Genomic DNA, 20,052 nt, shown 5'->3' with positions numbered 1-20,052 from the left:
GAGCTGTCCCTCGAGCTAACCTCAAACCGTTTGGCCGTTACTCGCGAATACGCGAACCCTTCGATCACCACCGGCTGACAACGACCGACTCTCCCGTGCACCGACACCGACACCGACACCGACACCGACACCGACACCGCACCGACACCTCTCCTTTCTTTTCTCTTCTCTCTTCTCTTTCCCACCTCTTTTCCTTTTTCTCTCTTTCTCGCTTTCTCTCGAGGCTCCGCGCTGCGAGGCACACCACCGTCCGCGACTAGAATTCACTTCGGTCCGCTCCTTTTTCCACGTGATTTCCGAGAGGCCGCTAACAGAGGGCAGTCGCGTGCGCGCCCCCCACAACCGCGATTCCTTCACTGCGGGAAACCAGAGATTCGAAATCGAAGCTGCGCTTCGCGCTACCTCCTTCGCTTTTCCAACAGAGGACGTTGTCAGGCGACCGAATGGACCCGATGGGTCGGTCGTGCCGCGTCGTCGTGAGTCGTCACCAATCGTGTCGGGTCGTTTTTCCTCGCGTCCCGTCGTGTTGCGCCGCTTCGACAACGCCACCGTCGCCTACTTTTCCTAACCTCGCTTTCTATCGTATGCGGCGACTCATTTCTTCTTCGCGCACACGGCACCAGTTTGTCCTACGATTCGCAATTCTCGTATCTTTCGATATCGTTCGAACACGATTCTTCAGCTCGCATTTGTGTTCGCATTAGCGTTCGCGTTCACTCGTGCTGGTATCGTATCTTTTTCGAGAAACCTCCGAATCTCTGTGATCGCCGACCAAACGAAACGTTCGACACGACTGGCCCGTGCAAATCGACTCGTTCGCCCACTTTGCTCTGTGAAGGCGCGCGCGCGCGCGGCTACGCGATCGCGCCACGACCAAAATAATCGCTTCCTCGATCGACCGTCGACCACGACCTTGCGCCATTCCGTCGCGCGACGCGCCGCGTTCGGACTCGTCGTCTCATTCCCTCTGTCTCGCCGAAACCTACGATCAATCACCTCTGGAGATGCCGACATCACCTTACGTCTCTCGAATCAATCAGATTGATGCGGTGCAGTTAGACGAGGAAATCTACAAAGTGCTTAGGAATCAAGCCAGGGAAATCGGCAAGTATCAACAGATAGAGAAGATCGATCGATGGCAACCCGAGATCGAGGCGCTCCTCAAATTTTTCATATGGAATTTCTCGCTGCGCCACGGAAAATCGACATTTGGTCAGCAACTGCTCAATTTGCATTACGAAAACATTACAAACGCAAAGTCCATTCTCTACATGCTCTCAACGATTGGTCCGGCGTATGTACGAGATAAACTTGTCGATAATGGCGCGAATCGTCGTTTAACCATTTTATTCGATCGTGTCGCGAACGTCTTGAAACTCATCGAGTTTATAAACTTGTTGATCTTTATGCATCGTGGGACGCAGCCTCGTATCGTCGAATATATACTGGGAATCGCGAGTTCTTCCACAACTGTTCACAAACCGAGAAACATCGGCTACTCGTACATGACCAGAGAACTGCTATGGCACGGTTTGATGGAATTATTTACTACCAGCTTGCCCATGATCAATTTCCATTACTTAAAGCACACGATGAAGAAGCTATTCACGCGGTCAAAGACCGTCGACTTGCAACGCATATTTCCGACCATGAACTTGTCCACCAAGTGCGCCTATTGCGCCGATACACCGATTCTACCGGTACACGCGGGCTGTCAGCATATTTTTTGCTACTACTGTTTGAACGCTCACTTCACCGTGATGGTCGAGTTTCAGTGTCCCGAGTGTAGCACGCGACTCTACGCTACTAGTATGAAAACGTACGAAGCCAGTTCCTCGACCTCCAGCAAACGAGAAATGTCGAGCACGGCGTTTTAACCTTCTCCGTCTTATACCAATAAACAAACATTTTGTACATACAGTGTATATATATGTGTGTGTGTGTATATACATATATACATACATACATACATACATACATATACATATACATATATTTATATTTATACATACGATTGTACATGCATTGTGTTTTATTTTTTTCTTTTTTATTAAAAATACCAATACAAAATTTTCTCTATCTGCTTTCATACAACGTTACGAATTATTCGGTGTTTCCTTCGAAACGAAACGATGATAGACCTGGTATATGATATACTCCTTGCTTATCGGAATAACTGGATTACCGTATAAAAATATCATGCCGCCTTATCGTAAAATGTTTTCCGTTTCGTATATTCGCGGCAATATGCTTTACATAGATTGGTCGTTGGTTTATTCATTAAGTCGTTTTACTTGCACGATGGGCGGGCACGTCCATTCATTACCTGCTAACATTCGGATGAATACGTTTGAATTCTTTTCGTCCACTCGGTTTCTTCGATATCTCGATTCGGTTGCGCTCTAATCTTGATTGGAATGTTTGCTTATTCTCTATAGTAATAGGTAAGTTGCGCGAGCGTGCGATCGCACCAACCGTTCCAACGATTCGATTGATATTCGTTGAGAAAAATTGTTCGAAGACTTAAAAAGACGTACCGTGACTGTACCTTGTACTATCACCTGACGTATATATACGTAGGTGTAATTAACAACCGTATCCCGTTGTAGTACTGAATCCGTTAATCGTAGTAAAAATGTTGTTAGGCACGTCACTCTTTTCGCTTGGCGAAAGAAACTTGACGAGATCGCATCAGCAAAATAGACAAGATTAAAACACCTAACGTTTCGAAACAAGGCGGAAAATGGTATATTTCATTTTATTCGTTAGTCTCCGAAAATATGATTCACCCGGATCGTATTTCATCGATTCTGAGAAACGTTTTACGGCGCACGATTAAATTGCCATTATGATAGGTACTCACGTTTTTACAAACGAAGCGTCTTTCGGAATACGCATCGTACTATATCGATACTATTATTACACTGCGCGTGGAAACATGCTCCAGAAAGGCATGTTCGGTCAGTCGAATGATCTCGCTGGATCGTTACTGTATGTTCGTCTCTCAATTTCTCTTCTCCTTCGCGAATCTTGTATCCGCGTTTCGTTTCGTTTCGTTTCGTTTCGTTATTCCTTCTTTCTTTGCTTGCAAATAGAAAAGAAATAGAAAGGCTTTTCAGTTCTTGCATATCAGATAGATCGAGGAGGAGAGAAAGAGAAAGAGAAATATGCGTCAAGAAATTTGCCATATGCAACTTGTCAGGAAGAAGACAGGAAATAAGACGAACGATACGACCTGTACCGTGTGATGTTCGAAGACTAGGTATCGAATGCTTCGTTGTCGCTTCCTTACCTATCATCGTTTCTTTTTTACCTTTCTTCTTCTTTTCTTCCTTTTAATTCTAATCGTTTTACCAACTAATTGTTCTGCTAAATTCCGCAAAATCAGCTGATGCACGTACCTACATGCACATACGTACGTACGTATGTGTGTTCATGTGTATATACATATATACATATACCTACATTTTCTAGATAGGAACATCGAAGAACAGCGTAACGCATCTCTCTATAAAAGAAGAGAAGAAAAAAAAAAAAAAAAAAAAAAAATCGTCGAGCATCGATCGATCGTGCAAGTATTTCGAGCAGCGTGAAAATACAAATAATAGAGAGGACACGAGTGGATTCGCGGTAAAAGGAATCTTGCGGTCATCGATCAAGCTTTTCCTCGGAAACAACAATGATCGTTACGACAAAATCGTTCTGCGACGTCCCATCTCTACCGCGAAAACAAGAACGATAATTCTCCGTTACGAAAGCATGGGATAGGTACACGATTTTTGTTATCCGACCGGTGTAATGATCGGACGAAGAAAATTAAATTCGAATCGAATTTTATCAAAGAAAACGGTTAATGTTCGACACAAACACGAGTAACAGGGACGAATCGGGTACAGTCTTGTTACATCACACACATACGCGCGCGCATACATTCGTACGCATAAAGTACACATAGCATGTATTCCTTTTCTAACATTTCGATCATTTTCAAGCATGCGATTTTGCCGCACCAAACAACAATAATTTATGCTTAAAAAGATTTCACAAAAGACTTAGTCAAGAACTATTAACGATAAAATCGTTCGACTCGTTAGCCATTCTCGATTAGTTTCATCGAAACGATATTCCGAATATTTTTCTTGACACGCGATAAACAATAATAATTTATATCGCTAGTCGCACCGACAAATCGATCGATCACTTAAATCGCGATTAATTGATTTTTGAAGGTGTTTACATCTTTAAATATTGTCGATCGTAGCGAGCAGAGCATGAGCTCGTTGCCGAACGCTTTTATTCCATCCATATACGAGTATACTCAGAAAAAAAGGAAAAAAAAAAGATTTAAAATATTAATAATTTACGTAGAACACTTTCGTAAAGTATCTTACTTTCGTAAAACGACTACTGTGTAAACGGACCACAACGTGCAGCTTGTTTTAACAAAAATATTCTCGTTCCCCGTATGTTTATCAAGTACACGGATGTTGAGACAGAAAAGAAAATGAAGAAAAGAAGAGGAATCACGATGCACTCGTACGACGACCGAAATTATTGGAAATAATTTAGAATAATGCAGAATCGTTTGGCAGGCATTGCACGTTAGCGGTATAGCCTGAGTATAGACTGAAATTATAGTTTTTCAAGGGTAGTTCGAGATAGTCGTTTCACCTGTAAAACGATCGATCGTAATACGGTGAAAAAGACAGGACTCGAAATACCCTTGAACGTTCAATCGCCCCCTTCGACCCGCTTCATGGAAAAATCATTCGCATTTGTACGTTCGACGTCTTTCGCGAGTGAATAATAAATACTTTATTACATTGTAAAACTCGAAAACGCGGCTAATGCGAGAAAATCCGAAACTCGCGAAAACCGAGAGAAACATGACCATGTGCCCTTCTTTTCGCTTTATCTTTACGTGAGTTCGCATTTCCGTCTCGGTTGCCAGCTTAGGTTCTACGTTTCTGCCGAGTTTCGAGCTTAGTCGAGATTAAATATTTTAACTTTCCTAAAGCGACAGGTCGCCGAACGTACGGGATATATCCTACGCCCATCGCGCATATCGAGCTACAAAGCCTCGTTTTTACGCACTTTGCTATACTAATTGAACCGTTATCGTTAATTTATAGATACTGTATACGCCTATCGTTCAGTCCTATTACGAACTCTTCACCGTTACACAAAAACATATATGATACAACGTGTCGAACGACACTACGACTCCCGGAGCATCGTGTTTCGCGCTCCGTACAAAATAATATGAAAACCATATCGATTCGTCGAATATCGCGCGACCACGATAGAAAGACCATTAGCAACATAAAAAAAAAGCTAACGAAACGAAAGTAGTAACGAGTTTCTTAACCTAAGGCACCTTTCGACCGCGTGAATCGAGGACTGCAGGGAAAAAAATAAAAAAAAAAAAAGCAAACGGTCCTTGACCACAAAAAGAATCATCCGCCTATTCTTTCGGTGCCTAGAATCGCAAATTAACATACTAATTATAACTTGATCCTACTGTCGAGTCGGCGAAAGGGCTCGCGTGATTTGATTTCGATCTCGATTTCGATTCTCGTTCGAGCATCTTGAAACGCAATCGAGTCTGCGTGCGAACGCGAGGCTAATTTTAAGTACGACGCGGTCCTGTCTAAATTCTTTGTATTCGTTCTCACGAATATTGCGAGACTCGTGACATGTTTCGTCCCTACTACCATTTGGTATCCAGATTGCATTTCTCCATCGACGACGAGGTCGACGACGTGGTCGTTTTGCGTTCCGCACCAGGAGCAGCGCTACCACAGAATGGACTAGTACGTTTGTTCATTTCTGAAAACGTACAGATGTTCGGGTGAGTATTAAAATTGATTCACGTACGAAATCGCTACCAATCAGATAGCCGTTTACGTACCAGCGATTAATAACATTATTTTACGCCTTGCACCCCAAGCGGTTATTCCGATTTCGCATAGATCTTTTTCCGTCAGAGATGGAAATGTAGCCATGTCCACTTCGTGAGATGTGAACAGGCCTGGCAAACAGAAAATAAGCAACGTATAGGATGATGTGAGCGAGCAGGTGAGCAAGCATTACGAAGATGGGATTTACCATAAGCATTGAACGTTAGCGTTAAAACGCGACGTTGTATTATTATTATTATTGTTATAAGCCATTTTCAGCCGCCACATTCACGTCAGATTTACGCATTTAACGCTTACAGGAAATCTCACGTTCCCGTGCGTATGTTTAGCGTGGAGGCCGAGTAACGATTAACAAGCAAAAGCCAAAAGTTACAGACCCAAAGATTCGGCAAATAATAATTTTACTTACGAATATACTTTTCTAATCCAACGCTAACCAACATGCTGGTTAAGTCGTCGTACCGATGGGATGTAATTTTGTTCAAATGCGAAGTGGGCGTATGCTCCATATAGTTGGAACTTAAGCCGATCTGTCCAACACGGTCTTTACCGGATCCGATTCCAAAGTCAATCTCTCTGCTGAATACCGGCGTCGTTGGTTCCTTCCATAAATCAGATGGATGGGAGGTGGTCGATTCCTGTGGCTGAAAGAAACTTGCCAATATTGTTTTCGACTCACCGATTTGTATCGACACCTAATCATGACACTTTGGTTAAAAGAGATACGCTTACCTTCTTTATGTCGCCCGTATTTATGGGAGGAATGGATTGACTGAGTCCGTAGCCGGACCAAGCAGAAGTAGGAACACGATAATCGTTGGTACTTGGTTTCCCTTGAATCACTTTCGCCGCTAGTATCTTTTTCTGCTCGTAATCGAAGGGAACGAGATTCTGTTGCACAGCCATTTCCAGCGATTTCTTCTCACAACCCGGTGCACGACGATCGGGTACCGTAAGATCGGACAACATGCTGGATAAATCTGTCGAACGAAAAAATCCAGTCCACAGTGATAATCTCCTGTCGATTCCAAGGGAGGGGCAGGGGGAGGAGGCGTTTGCCGAACACTCACCTATATTATGACTACTCTCGACAGGATTGACCGGAGATATGTTACGCGGACTGATAGCTGGACTAGATAGAGAACTGGAAACGCTGCTCAACGACGAATAAGCTGCGGTTAAACAAAAATAAGAGATGATATTTTTGATGGAAAGAACATAGCGGATCGTAAAAGCAATCACACTTAAAAATATATATCGAATGTGAGAACATAAGGAACATTTGATAAAACTCACCGCTACCTTCTTTGCTTTCCACTAACGAATTACCGTTCAATCCGTGAGTACTGTGGAAGCCCACAGGCCCGTTCGAGTGAAGTTGTCCGATACCGGTAAAAGCGTGATTTTGCAGTCCATGTGAATGAGGCATCGCATTGTTATGCATTACGTGCTGCGTCGTCAACAGGTGATTAAGGTGTGGATATGGATAAGAGTGATGAAGCGGCAGTGGTGAAAATATGGACGGTAATGGTGGTAAATGACCCCAATGAGGCGACAAGGCCATCGGATTTGGCGAATGAGGAACAGGCGATACGCAGTATGGAGAATTCTGTGTGTTCACCGTTAATATGCTCGACAAATTGTCCGATAGACTGCTGACTAAACTATTGGCACCTACGAATCATATTTCCAGGATCGATTAATCATTGACATTTCATCGACTTGGCGAATCGTTAGAAAGCGTATCGCCGAACGAGTCAGTGAAATCAATCGAATCATACTCACTGGAGCCATTGCCAGTAGAGTTTCCTTGGAAAATGTTACCAGCGTTTGGAATGTGATAGGTAGCCGGTATCTCGGCATGCACTCTGGGCTCGTCCAAGCCTAAAAGCTGTTTCCTCGCTTCGTAAATATTGCTGGCGTTTCGTTCGATTCCTTTGATGATCACGGAAAGCGTACTCTGCTTCGGCTTGTGCCTCACGTTTATGAACACGTCCAACGACTGCATTAGTTGGGAAACGTTCTCGCTATCTACCGAAGACATCGAGTCTTCAGGAAGGTCGAACATTAGGACCAAAGGCAGGGAACCCTGAAGAAAAATTTCCTCTGCTTTTACAAGATATCATTTTACGTCATCGTAAACCGGATTCACAAACAGAGATGACGTTATCGGACCGATGTTGTTAACGGTATGATATATGTGTATTTTGCATGTACGGAAGAGGAAGGGAGGCAGAGTGTGCGTTGAGAAAAAGAGACAAGTCAATATAAGGAAAAAAATATAACCGAACAGATAAACGGTTCACCGATTGGCGATAAGAAAATCGAATCACGCGAACAACATGACCTACCACTAGCTGTTGTCGAGCCAAGTAAACGTTGTGGATGCCACCTGTGATCGTAACGTTGCTCTTCTTTAAGCTAGGAATGTTCGGATCTCCGGCATCTGGGAACATTATTTGAGTGCCTGTGCGTTGCATGATCATCTTCAAATTACTGCTCTGCTTTCCCAATACGATGCTGTGATGTTGCGGCGAAATCTCCATTGACATTTGTACTTGTATTTGACTCTACTCGGACGAGGAGGAACGAGATTCGAATAAATCGGATCTTGCAAAGGCGATAACAGAACGAGAGGACGATCGTACTTACAGCTAAGTTTTGGCACATATAGTGAATTAGAAGCACGGTCGCTTCTTTCACTTGAGATACTTCCCATTCGCAACCCTTGACCACTACCAAAGTAGCATGCAATTTTGGTCTGGTACGAAACATCACTTGAACGTTGTATTTTTCCTGAATTTTGACTACGTACGGCGAAGTGGAATCGGGCACTGTTTGCGACGCACTCATGATTGGTAACTCGAACGAGAAGATCAGAGGCGTAAGATTCTGTAAAGACAAGCCGTATAACGAACGTACATCAAACCGAAAGAAAAGGTACGAATCTCTCGACTTACCCTGACACGAGCACGGGCACGTTCGACTCCCTCCATTTCTCCCGCAATCGACACCTGGTTGCTCTTCTCCTGATGATTACTTCGATTACTGTCTGGAAAATGGATGTGACATCCAGTTTCCTCCATCACCCGTTTAATCGTTAGTCCACCCTTTCCAATGATGTGCGAATGGTCCGTGTAACTAACGTCCAACTTCATAGTTACTCTGTTGTTTTGCTGCAATCGAAACGAAAGATCGTCGTCGATGTTTTCGAGGTTCCCGTTACTGGCGTAACAGGCGTTTAACGCCAACGTTGCGTGCGAAGATCGCGAGATCGATCGACGCGGCGTGTATCGGAGCGAAGCGCGAGCACGGTTCAACGACGAAGTCGGCCGAAACTGCGGATAGCGCGACGGGAAAGATAAATTTTGATAAAGAGCGGCATCGAGCAACGTAGAGACTAATGGAAAATTACGCATCGCCCACGACGTTAGGAAACCGTTAAACTCTTCACGTAACGCGATGTGTTGAATTTTGTACTCGACGCAATATGCACGCGATCCCGATCGACCGACCGTCTATCAAATATTATGTAAAAGGCTACGCGATTCGAATTCGTTCAGGTTACGACTAGCGTTAAGGTGAACGCTCCCTACGCATTCTGCAAAATTCCTGCTTGCCTCTTATTTACTTCGATCGTGCTAAAATTCGCGTGATTTCGCAGCGTATCTCACGTTCCAACGAGGAACAGCCATGACGAGCCATGTTACTTATGAAATCGTGCGACATTCACGGCGTTCGATCGTCAGAGCAACAGGTTTGTAAGTACATACGCAGATGTCCGAGAAATTCCGTCTACTCTTCGTTTCGTTGGAAGCGATTCGAAACGATCGGAATCGAGCAAAGTCGATGCGGTGCGGTACGATACGGCACATTACGATATCATGTGGTGAGATGTGGTGCAGAGAGTGGATGAGGGAGTGCGTATCGAAGTGGGAGGTAGAAAATGAGTGGGAGACGGTGAGCGAGAAGGAAAGAGCAGTTTGCACGGCCGGTGGAGGACTGTGTTACGTTGGAGTTGGAGATAACGGTACGTGGCAAGGAAATACAAGGCGGCCGATTCGGCCGGTCGGTTAACGCGAGCGAGACTGGTTCGCATGACGTCTCGCTTTCTCGACGAGGAATTCGCGGGGCTCCGTCTGTCTGTATAAATAGAATACCTTCTTCCTATGCGTTGCGGTTACATCCCTTTCTTTCTAATTATTTCGCAGTACCTTGCGACCAACGATTAACGAGAAAAACAGCCAGACGGCCAAAGATATCGGTACAAGTCGGCGAAAGTTTCACGATGCGAAATGGAAAACTAAAACGATACGACAGTTTCATGCAAACGGAATGGTGCAGCGACCTCGCGTTAATTCGACTTTTTTGAGAAAGGGCATTGAAAGGAAAACGAAGGAGATCGTTGCTTGCGCGTATTGGCCGCGCCCGATCCTATGGACCGGTGTATGAAGAAACATACAATTCGCGTGCGAGCAACTTCGAACGTTTTCATCGTCCAGTATGATCGAATACACCGGGCCGTTGCATCGAGTTACGTTACGTCGCGCTGTGTCGTTATAGAGGTCTCGCTGCGTACAACGCGCGAGCTTTTTATCATTCGATGGATTATCTGTGATAAGAGTGAAGAAATGTTTGTACGGCACGCGGATTCGATCGGTTCTATGCCGCTGAAAGTCGAATTTCGATCGACGAGGTCACCGCTAATCTCGCAGCTCGCGAATGACGTAATGTATCGGTAAACAGCAGCAAATCGCCCGTGACACCAGTCGCGAGATCGCACGCTTTTATCTCTCTTTTCCGTTGTTCGCTCGATGATACCCTCGACGACCGACTCGTCCGCGAATACTTCACAAAACCAACGAAACGAAACGAAACGAGTCGTAGACGAGAACAGTGGAAAAATGCTGCTTACCCTCGTGTCCAGAATTTCCATTATTTTCTCCTTTGCGGCTCGTACGTCATCGGGTCGACCCGCGACCTTTATATGCGGATCTGTAAAAGAAACGAATTACTATATAACAATGCGACAATATGTCCCCCCTTCGAGTCGCGGATTACGAGGGATCGCGATCGGTGAGCAGTTCTTACGCATCGACCGAGCCACCAGAACCGGCTGAGTTCTACAGCGGCACCGAACTGGCACCGAGTCACCGATTACCAAGAGGCTTTTAATATTCTCTGAGCGCCGCTTCTTCGAATATGCTTTTCTTCCTAGGTATGGAACACATCGAATTCGAAGACTGCGACACAGACACGACGTTCAGAAATACGTACTTTGAACGTAACAATTGTTCATCGATTGAATTCCTCTCTCTCTCTCTCTCTCTCTCTCTCTCTCTCTCTCTCTCTCTCTCTCTCTCTCTCTCTCTCTCTCTCTAAATACAGACAGAGACGAATGCACGAGCGAAGAGAGCGAAACGCAAAGAGCAAACGCGATCGAGGCGTAAGGAGTATTTCGTAATTGGTCTCGTGGAAGGGATGGTTTCCCAAGAGGCGTAATTCGTTCGTTTCCCCGTTGCACTTCATCCGGTCGCAAGAGGCTGGATTCCGTGCAAACGGAGCTTTCCAAAAAAAATCGATACTCGCCGGTGAATTCGCATAAAAATAGCGAGGATACAGAGAGGATGGCGAGGACCAAGCCGGTTGCTAAGAGGAGAAAACTCGGGCCGAATCGAAACGGTGACCCAGAAATAGATCGCGAACGACCGCACGGCCGACCTTCGCGAATCTCCGTCGCGCGTGGTCTCCTAGCTGCACAGCAAAGGCAAAGATAACGCTCGACGCTAGATCGCGGTCGTCGATTCGCTCGTTTCGCGAGAAGCAACCGAACAAGCGATCGATTATCGAGATACAAGCAACAGTGACCATTTTCGCCGATATAGTCCTTCGCGCGTTACGTAACCTAACACCGATAAATCGCGCGCTAGTTTTTGTCTGTGCGTAAACCTCTACTTCTACTCTACCTGCTTCGCTCAAGGAGAACGCTCTTTCGAAAGAAAAAGGAAAAGGATCGGGATTTAAAGTCGTTCGGCGCGTTAGGTGAACGACCAAACATTTCGTGGTAATCGAGTTATCTCGACGGCCAAAGTCTCGTTTCTATGCAATCGACGATAAATCTCATCACGCTTATCGCGAACCGACCTTTCTATTTTGTCAACTCTTTCTCCGACTTTAACCTTTTCCGGTTAACAAGCTGACCGAAATTAAATTAGACTTCATTCGCTACGTCTCGGTGAGACTCGAACGCAAATTTGCTAATTCTCGCGGCTCAGATACACAACCACTTGTTATTCACCATATTATCGATCAACGATACGCGCGATTATCGCTGAAAATGGATCGAAGCTCAAGAAAAAATAAAACTTTTATTTCGTAGAAAAATATCACGTCGACGTTCCACGTTGCCGTCATTCCTTTCTCGATTGGTTATTCATATTAATCGAGTTACTCGAATTCAAGCGACACGATGATTTTGCTAATAGGTGGATCGTGGATGTTTATGCAAACTTTTTAAAATTTTAAATATGACGAATTCAAATAAAGAATCGCACACTAAATATCGTTACGAACGTTCAAACTTGGATATTTTATGTATATATATATTTATGTATTATTTATATTTCTACATCTTTAAATGGATAAAGATGTATGCATAAATATTCACATTCTACTTATAACAACAAGGATAGAAAGTTGAAAGGACAAGTTGATTAATCTGGACGAGACTTTACGATAAACTTCTGTCGTGAAGAACCACGACATGTATACGTAAGTATGCTTATCAATGGAAAAATTCACGGCAAAGAAATCCTTGCATTATTTCACATTTGGCTGTAGGAAATACGAATGTGAATGCGAATGCGGATGCGGATGCGGATACGGATACAAGCGTGGATACGAATACGAATACGGATACAATTGACCTCGCACTCGACCTTTTAAAGACTCGAAAGTAGAATATATAGCTCCATCATTGAGTGTCACTACCTCCGCGTTGTAAACTGATATACGTATACGCGTACGATACTCGACTGAATTAGAAAAACTGATTTCTTTGAGTTCTTTGGGAAAGAATGACGTCGTTACACAGCAACGTTCGAAGCTCTGAAAAAGTGACGATCGTTGGTTTACGTTCTGGCAATGAAAGAAACATTGTCCAGGGGCGGCAAAGTTCGTCGTAGTGGAGGTAGAAAATCGGTAGGAGGTAAGACTATTTATACCAGATTACGCGATTTGTCATGCACAATAGGTTCCTCCGGTGGCAGAGCAGTTTCGGAGGAGAAGGGACGGTAAACAGCTGTTCAGGTCACGAGGAAGGGATGAATCACCGAAAAGTTTCCATGGCGAGAGGTACGCGAGGGAAGGCTACCGCCGAACGAGCAGACGATCGAACCGCAAAACGTTTCCGTTCATCGGACGAATTTCGTCTAGCGATTTCGATGCGTCCGACACGCACCGGGAAACGCGTTTTACTTCGCCGACATGCACTGCTGCGCCAGAGCAAGCACACGAGTCGTTTCGTAATCACTTTCGATTAATGGGTGCGCTCTAATTATCGAGGCTACGTTCAGGAACGAGTCGCGTAATCGCGACGAATCGAAGCCGTCACCGTCGCAGCCGGCAACGAGCTCCACAAATTCTTAGTTTCTAGCTCCTAGGTTGTAAATAGAAGCACGACTGTCCGCTAGGCGGAACAAGATCGTCGGTGTTCGCCCCGACGTAGGTCGTAGACTACGAGCTCTCGTTTGGTCAGAACGCGAAAGTACGGCGAACATGTGGCGCTGTGGAAGAACGCGCAACGCGAGAATTCACATACACGAGCTGCAAATAGACGTAAGAAAATACACGATAACAGCCAGCGTCAGCTGTCGAGCCAAGGCAACGCAACTACTCGCGTAATCGCATGCCGTGTATATGTAACAAGGTTCGGTCGGTAAACGATAAACAGTAGACACGATCGAACCGAAGAGAAGGAGAAGCCGAAGCAAATCAGGAAACGATCGGTGGATCCGCCGACCCTTCAAGGTCGACAGTGTCGTCGAACCTACTTACTTAGGTCGTGTCACGTCGCACCGCATAGCGTCGTTAGCTCACGTATCGTTTCCGGGTGTTTTGCTCTCGGTACCACACTCCGATGTTTTCTATCAAACTCGTATCTAACAAAATATTTGCCATTTGCGACACGTGTCGAAAACTTCGATCAAAGTTTTCGATCGTCTAAATGCAATTCCGATCGGCTGACGTGCTTCGAAGTACGTGCGAAGTCGCGCAGGCGCGCACTTACCTTTCTTCGACTTTGCTCCGATCTTTAGACGAGACGGCCACGTAACGAAGGTGTTTGTTTCCTCCATAATCTGTAAATACATCAAAAATTGCATTTAATCGCGATCAACTGTTTCGAGCGTTCGCGCTCGCCGCCACGCACGCACACATATACGAACTATCGGAGAATCGGGAAGTCGAAAAAAATTGCAAATACGGTTCGGTATCGAAAATTACCACGGTCATCGTTGTCGGGTGGTGATGGTATCTCGATCGGTATCGATCCTGATTACTTCGTAGTTCGATTTGGTAAGTCGATGAATCGTCGTCGATGAATCAGCAGCAGAGAAAAAGAAAGAGACGGAACGAACTCGGAGGAAAGAAGAGCTACGGTTCCGGCACTTATATCACAGTCGTTGTTCGTATGGTTGTTGGAAATGTTACACCAGGGGCATGATCGTTGTGCGATCTCTTCGGTGACGAGAAAACCCGTTCGGATCGAGAGCGGAGTAGAAAGAATCTCGAATGAGCGGAGACAGCTCCGGGTGACGTACTTTCACTGCCACGACTGTCGAGAGCCGCGAAACGTCCCGCCGCGCCACGCCGCGCCGCGCCGCGTTATCCGTTCACTTCATCGCGGCTACCCGATACGCGCAATTGATGAGCCGACACATCAACGACCAACGACCATCGATGATTTTTATTTCGATCTTTTCCTCCGAAAATTTCTCCAAAATCCTTCCACGAGTTTTCTTTTTCGTCAGAATCGTCGCCGATCTTGAAATTCGATGCAGACTCGATCGGGGGCTCGGCTCGTTCTATGGATCGGCTGCCGGTTAATCGAGCCAAGGTTCACGTACACTTTTCACATGTGATTCGTACAGCCGATCCGATCGCGTTATCGGTAACGCGGTAGCTAAGTATGTGCACGAATCGAACTTGGAATTTCAGTCGGAGGCAGTTTGCGAACGAAACCGCAAAACGATACCGACGAAACTCGCTGCGCTTTTCAACGTGACCGGCTGTCTGGTTGGAAGAACGATGTTCGGAACAGCCACGTCGTCTCTCGCTTTTACCGCGTCCGGATCACTGGCACGACTGACTGACTAACAGCATATAATGTAACGGGACGGCTCGGTGAACCACCTCCCACTCATCGTCGTCGCGGCTCTAGCCGTCTCCGTTCCTCCGGAGTTCCGTACTCCCTCCACTATTGCCTCGGCGGAGAAACGACAGAACAGAAACGAAGTAATGCGACCCGATCGCGGCTATACTCCAACCATGCACCAGAACATCTCGCCCGTTTCCGCCTGTTTCCATTGCCCTCTCCTTTCTTCTCTCTCTCTCTCTCTCTCTCTCTCTCTCTCTCTCTCTCTCTCCCGCGACGATTTAAAGAGCCGAATACAAGAACAGGTAGTTTTCTGCACGATTCATCCGTACGATTCACCTATGAAACTTTGACTCCGTTTTCGGGCGGCTACTACCTGCAGACCTGTTCTCCGCTTCTTTGATGTTCGGTTCATTGATTGCGTTATACGCGAAATCCTATCAATAGATCACAGACGCGCGTCTGTGCCGACAACATTCGACAAAATCTAACGATGCGCAAAAGCGAATGCAAACGTGAACACGCAATCGGATTCGGATGAACCAGTGCGAGCTAGTGCGAGTGAAACGAAACTAAGCGAGGCTAGACGTGAGAAATACATACGTGGAAGTAACACGGCCGGAAAGTTTCACGGTCGGTCGTTCGATGGAACGCGTGAATCTCCTCCGAGCAGGGTTACCTGGAAGCGCATCAGATACATTTTGCGAGCAGGCATCATCGTAAAAGTTTGAATGGCAAGCCGATCGACAGAAGTAAAACCGTTTTAGATTCGTAGGGAGATTTGAAAACGAAAAGAGACGAGAACAAATAATTCAGCAAACCCGACAGCAACAACGCGAAAAAATGTTTTGACGTAGAGCTTCGGAGGAGCGAGATTGAGTGTGTAGCGGCGAGTCGAGTAATGCCGGTCTATAAATAATCGGGCGGTGTATTTCCAGGGCCCCTTTTACGCAACGTGTCAACGATAAGGATAAGCGCGAGCGTTGCCTTCGAACACGATGGCAAACGTTTTGCGTTCCCTGCACTCGTCTATGCGTCCTACACAACGCGCGTTTATCGTTGTTCCAACTATTCGCAGGTGCACTACGCTCTGCGCGACAAGCGTATCATCTATCATCTCAGGACCATCGCTTTTACATAAAAGAGAGAGGAACGTGTCATATGTATCTCGTTGTCGGATACGCCTTCCAGATGCAAGCTTGACTCCAAGTGGAACGCAAACGTTAATGATCCGCAGAAGGTGAATTCGAAAGATGGGCGAGTAGAAAAGAGAAAACTTTCGACTCGAAGCCAAAACACCGAGCGGTGACTCGATAAAACAACAATTATCTGCCGCTCCAGCAACAGCATCAAAGAAAACTGTACAGAAATAGCTGCGTTCGGTTTCGTATAATCGCAAGGTCGCAACACTCCGCGCTACGAGCGCTGCTCGCGAAATCCGTGACGTTTTGCGCCATCGTTCTTTCCACGGCTTTTACCCGTCTTGCGTACCCTACATTCGTTTTTCTCGAGGAGAGACTCGAACAAACACGCGTTCCGATAAAAATAAAAATCCTCAAAAATCGAGTAAGATCGCGAACGAAAACAGTGCGATGATTCAAACGTTGCACGATAGGTATAATCTCAAGTTAACACAGAGTTAATGTCAAAAATGGAAGCGAGCAGCGATGGAGCAACTTGTTGTGTATGGCATCGAATATTTCTAGCAACGAGTCACAGCGAGACGCACGGAAGGCGTAGTCCGAGTCCGCAACAATGACGATGACAACAAATTTAAGGCTGACCTTCCGTCCACGCGAATTGTATTATGTATTTTAAATTAAAATGGACAATGAAATATAGGTATCGTTAGTCTTACACGATTACATTGCCAGAAATACGATACGTGTTACGCGTTGCATGTATATATTTTTACACGTTCTTCGTACGACATAGGTCATAGGTTGCCGATGTCGCATGAACGAAAAATGTTTTATCGGTGACCGGTGATCGGTAGAGTGTTCTGTTCAACTCGTTGACGAACAGTACTCGAAGAAGACAAAAAGTACACTGCGTAAGTTGCGGAGAAAATTGTGAAAGATAATATAGCGCGCGGAAAACGAGTTTGATTACCGGATCGACCGATCGAGATATCGACATGAAGGACGTAACGCAACTTACGTTATGAAAAAACGTGTCCGCTAGCTTGGGTGCGTCATTATCACCTGTAAACAAAGAAAAATGTACGGTCAGGGTACAACGAACTCTCGTCCGTTTGTTCTTCTTCTTTTTCGATACATTCCATCTTCGAGGATGGATCGTACGTAAAAAGACATTGAAATGCTTAGAGATATTAATCAAGGACAAAATCAGCGAGCACAACTCGGACGTCAATTCCGACTTTGACACCGATTTGATTCGGTTCGTGAGCCAAACGGATAAACTTATCGCTGATATTTACGTGATTCGCTCGATTTCAGTACAGGCGTAAATATCTACATATGTATGTAGAGCGTCTCAATCAAAATAAACGTTACGATCCTGGTACTTCTAATCGTGACCAATTACCATTTGACAGTCTCTCTAATTCCGTTTACAAACAGATAATCTATTTAAATCGCGCGATATGTAGCTTTCGAAAATCGTAAACTCGCATATGGAATAAGAAGGAAAAAGAGAGAGAAAAAGAAAAAAGGTCAGAAATCGAATGACTCTGACCACTCACCTAGAAGCATCTGTTCCAACTTTCGGCGATCAACGCGAAATCTTTCTTGCAGCAGGTCGTCTGGGTTGCCAATGCCAAGTACAGCCGCAATGTCGAACAACTCTTGGCGACTCTCGAAGCCCGATTTACCAGAGACGCTGGTCGTCATTGTGCCCTCCGACGTCTCGGACATCGTCTCCGTCGCTTTTCTCTCGTTTTGTATCACCTCGTCGGGTCTCATCTTGTCCAGATTCTTCGATAACCACTCTTCACCGTTCCAACTCGATCAATCCTTCCTGTAGAAACAAATACAAAACGGAACGATTTACATATTCACTCGACTGCGGACGACTCAACGCACGAGTCAAGGATAAAGGCATCCGAAACGAGGGCAGCGAAAACGCGAAATTTCAGGAAATCTGAGAATAATGGCGATGCGGTATCGACCCATTTCTCCGAGGAAACGCGACGATATCGATCGTGAATTCGACTAGCGTGCCGCATCAATGACGCGCACGAAATTCGGCAGCGCAATGATCTCGATCGCGCTATACGCCATGCCAGTCCCCTTATTTTCTCTTTCTATATTTTCCCGCCATTTCACTTTCTCCTTGATCGTTTGTTTCTATATCTCTAACCCCGTTCGAATCGGCGCGTCGTCTTCCTTTTCTTTCTTCCGTGTTCCGTATTTCGTTCCGTATGCGTGGGTTGTACGCTACCGCCACCGTCCAGGATCAACGACTATAGGACGCTTGTTGCCCACACCGTTCGCGTAAATAGCTTAAGGGATTCCGGTGAGCGTAGCGCCACCGGCCGATTTCTTGGAATTCGAGCTGAATTTCGTGGAAGAGGCTCGACAAACCAACCAATCGGAACCGGTAATTGCCCGGCTGACGATTCACTCGACGCGTGGTTTTTCTTATCCCTCTCCCCCCTCCGCCGACGCGGTTCGCGAGACTACCTCTGTCATCTACCTTTCTCTCGTCGGTGTTCTCTTCTCGCTCCAACACACCTGTGCCAACGAATGTCTGCAAAAAATTGTTTTCGCCAACGCGCGACATGTCGCGTGTACCTACGTGACTCATGCCTCGTCGATTACCCTGACGAAAACAATGCATTCGATCGCCGGACGATACCCTAAACTTAATCCACCCGATACCGAAACTATACCTGCTGATACCGTCGAATTTTCGATCGGGACGCCCTCGATCAAATTTGCCGTCATCCATCCATTCACCCCCTATCGCGTCCCAAATTCTTTCTCGTCCTTCCTCCATTTGACATTTTTCTTCAACCTCCATAGATATTTGCTTCCTTTCAGTTTCGCCTCCTGTCCTTCGCGTAACCTCAACGCAATTCTACTAATTTTACATTTTACACGGTAACGAGATGAGCGGAATCTAAGTCCATGTAAATAATTAGAATCGTTATACTCGATCAAACTCGAAAGAATCGCGATATTACGATCACAGATCGTAATTCCAACATTTACCAAACCTAGCCATTTAAACAAATAAAGACTCGTTTACTGGTTATCCAAATGGATCAACTATTTCAACATACGAACCTTGATTAACCGGCGCACTTTTTGCGTCGTATCACGATGAAAATTCAAGCGAACCTTGGTCAGTCGAGACAATACGGAACGTTTGACGATAGTGAACACGAAGACGACGGAAAGACAGCAACGACGAGGTGAACAACGAGGAAGCGACGCGACGACGGCACGGTCTCTCGCTACGTGCTTCCTACGACCGTTACCTTGACACCGTCGTGATGGACTGTGTCAACGAGGGTTTCGTCTCTCACCGGTTAATACCGATCGCTACCGACCAGTGCCGATTCATCGCCTATTGTTCGAATTTACTCTAGAACTAGAACGTCGCCCAAATTTTCCAGCATTTCTATCTACCCGATTAATCGAGCCTGCTCAATGAACAGCGCAGTTAGGTTATGTATAGAATCCGTTCTTTTTTCCTGTTTTACGTAAATTACTTTCATCCTCGCATATAACAACATTTTCTCGCTTGTATATCTCAAAGTTGCCTGATCGATCTTCTTCCTTTGCTTAACCT

At 45.6% G+C, this 20,052-nt stretch overlaps 2 protein-coding genes across 8 annotated transcripts; one reads left to right on the top strand and one right to left on the bottom strand.

Moving 5' to 3' along the window:
* Window positions 1-321: 321 nt before the first annotated feature.
* Window positions 322-2,070, top strand: LOC132905519 (peroxisome biogenesis factor 2). Its single transcript, XM_060956906.1, has one exon. It carries the CDS (start codon window positions 1,005-1,007, stop codon window positions 1,875-1,877), a length of 873 nt encoding a protein of 290 aa, XP_060812889.1. The 5' UTR covers window positions 322-1,004; the 3' UTR covers window positions 1,878-2,070.
* A 1,748-nt stretch (window positions 2,071-3,818) lies between these two features.
* LOC132905504 (protein bicaudal C homolog 1-B) lies at window positions 3,819-19,755 on the bottom strand. 7 transcript variants are annotated; one of them, XM_060956853.1, is made up of 15 exons: window positions 19,545-19,755; window positions 17,999-18,273; window positions 17,455-17,498; window positions 14,209-14,278; window positions 10,837-10,916; window positions 8,882-9,097; window positions 8,574-8,813; window positions 8,273-8,491; window positions 7,707-8,010; window positions 7,218-7,595; window positions 6,992-7,093; window positions 6,654-6,901; window positions 6,331-6,565; window positions 5,912-6,031; window positions 3,819-5,829 (listed from the first exon to the last, which is right to left on the bottom strand). In XM_060956853.1, exons 2-15 carry the CDS (start codon window positions 18,216-18,218, stop codon window positions 5,711-5,713), a joined length of 2,595 nt encoding a protein of 864 aa, XP_060812836.1. In that variant the 5' UTR covers window positions 18,219-18,273; window positions 19,545-19,755; the 3' UTR covers window positions 3,819-5,710. The 7 variants fall into 7 exon arrangements, with proteins under 7 accessions (XP_060812836.1, XP_060812838.1, XP_060812837.1 ...); XM_060956855.1 differs by having other exon boundaries at window positions 6,331-6,559; XM_060956854.1 differs by lacking the exon at window positions 19,545-19,755 and adding an exon at window positions 18,616-18,760.
* Between the last annotated feature and the right edge of the window lie 297 nt (window positions 19,756-20,052).

Source organism: Bombus pascuorum, chromosome 3, assembly GCF_905332965.1.
Source record: "Bombus pascuorum chromosome 3, iyBomPasc1.1, whole genome shotgun sequence".
Lineage (NCBI taxonomy): Eukaryota > Metazoa > Arthropoda > Insecta > Hymenoptera > Apidae > Bombus > Bombus pascuorum.
Note: the sequence above shows the minus strand (reverse complement) of the source record. Positions and strands in the feature narration are given on the sequence as shown.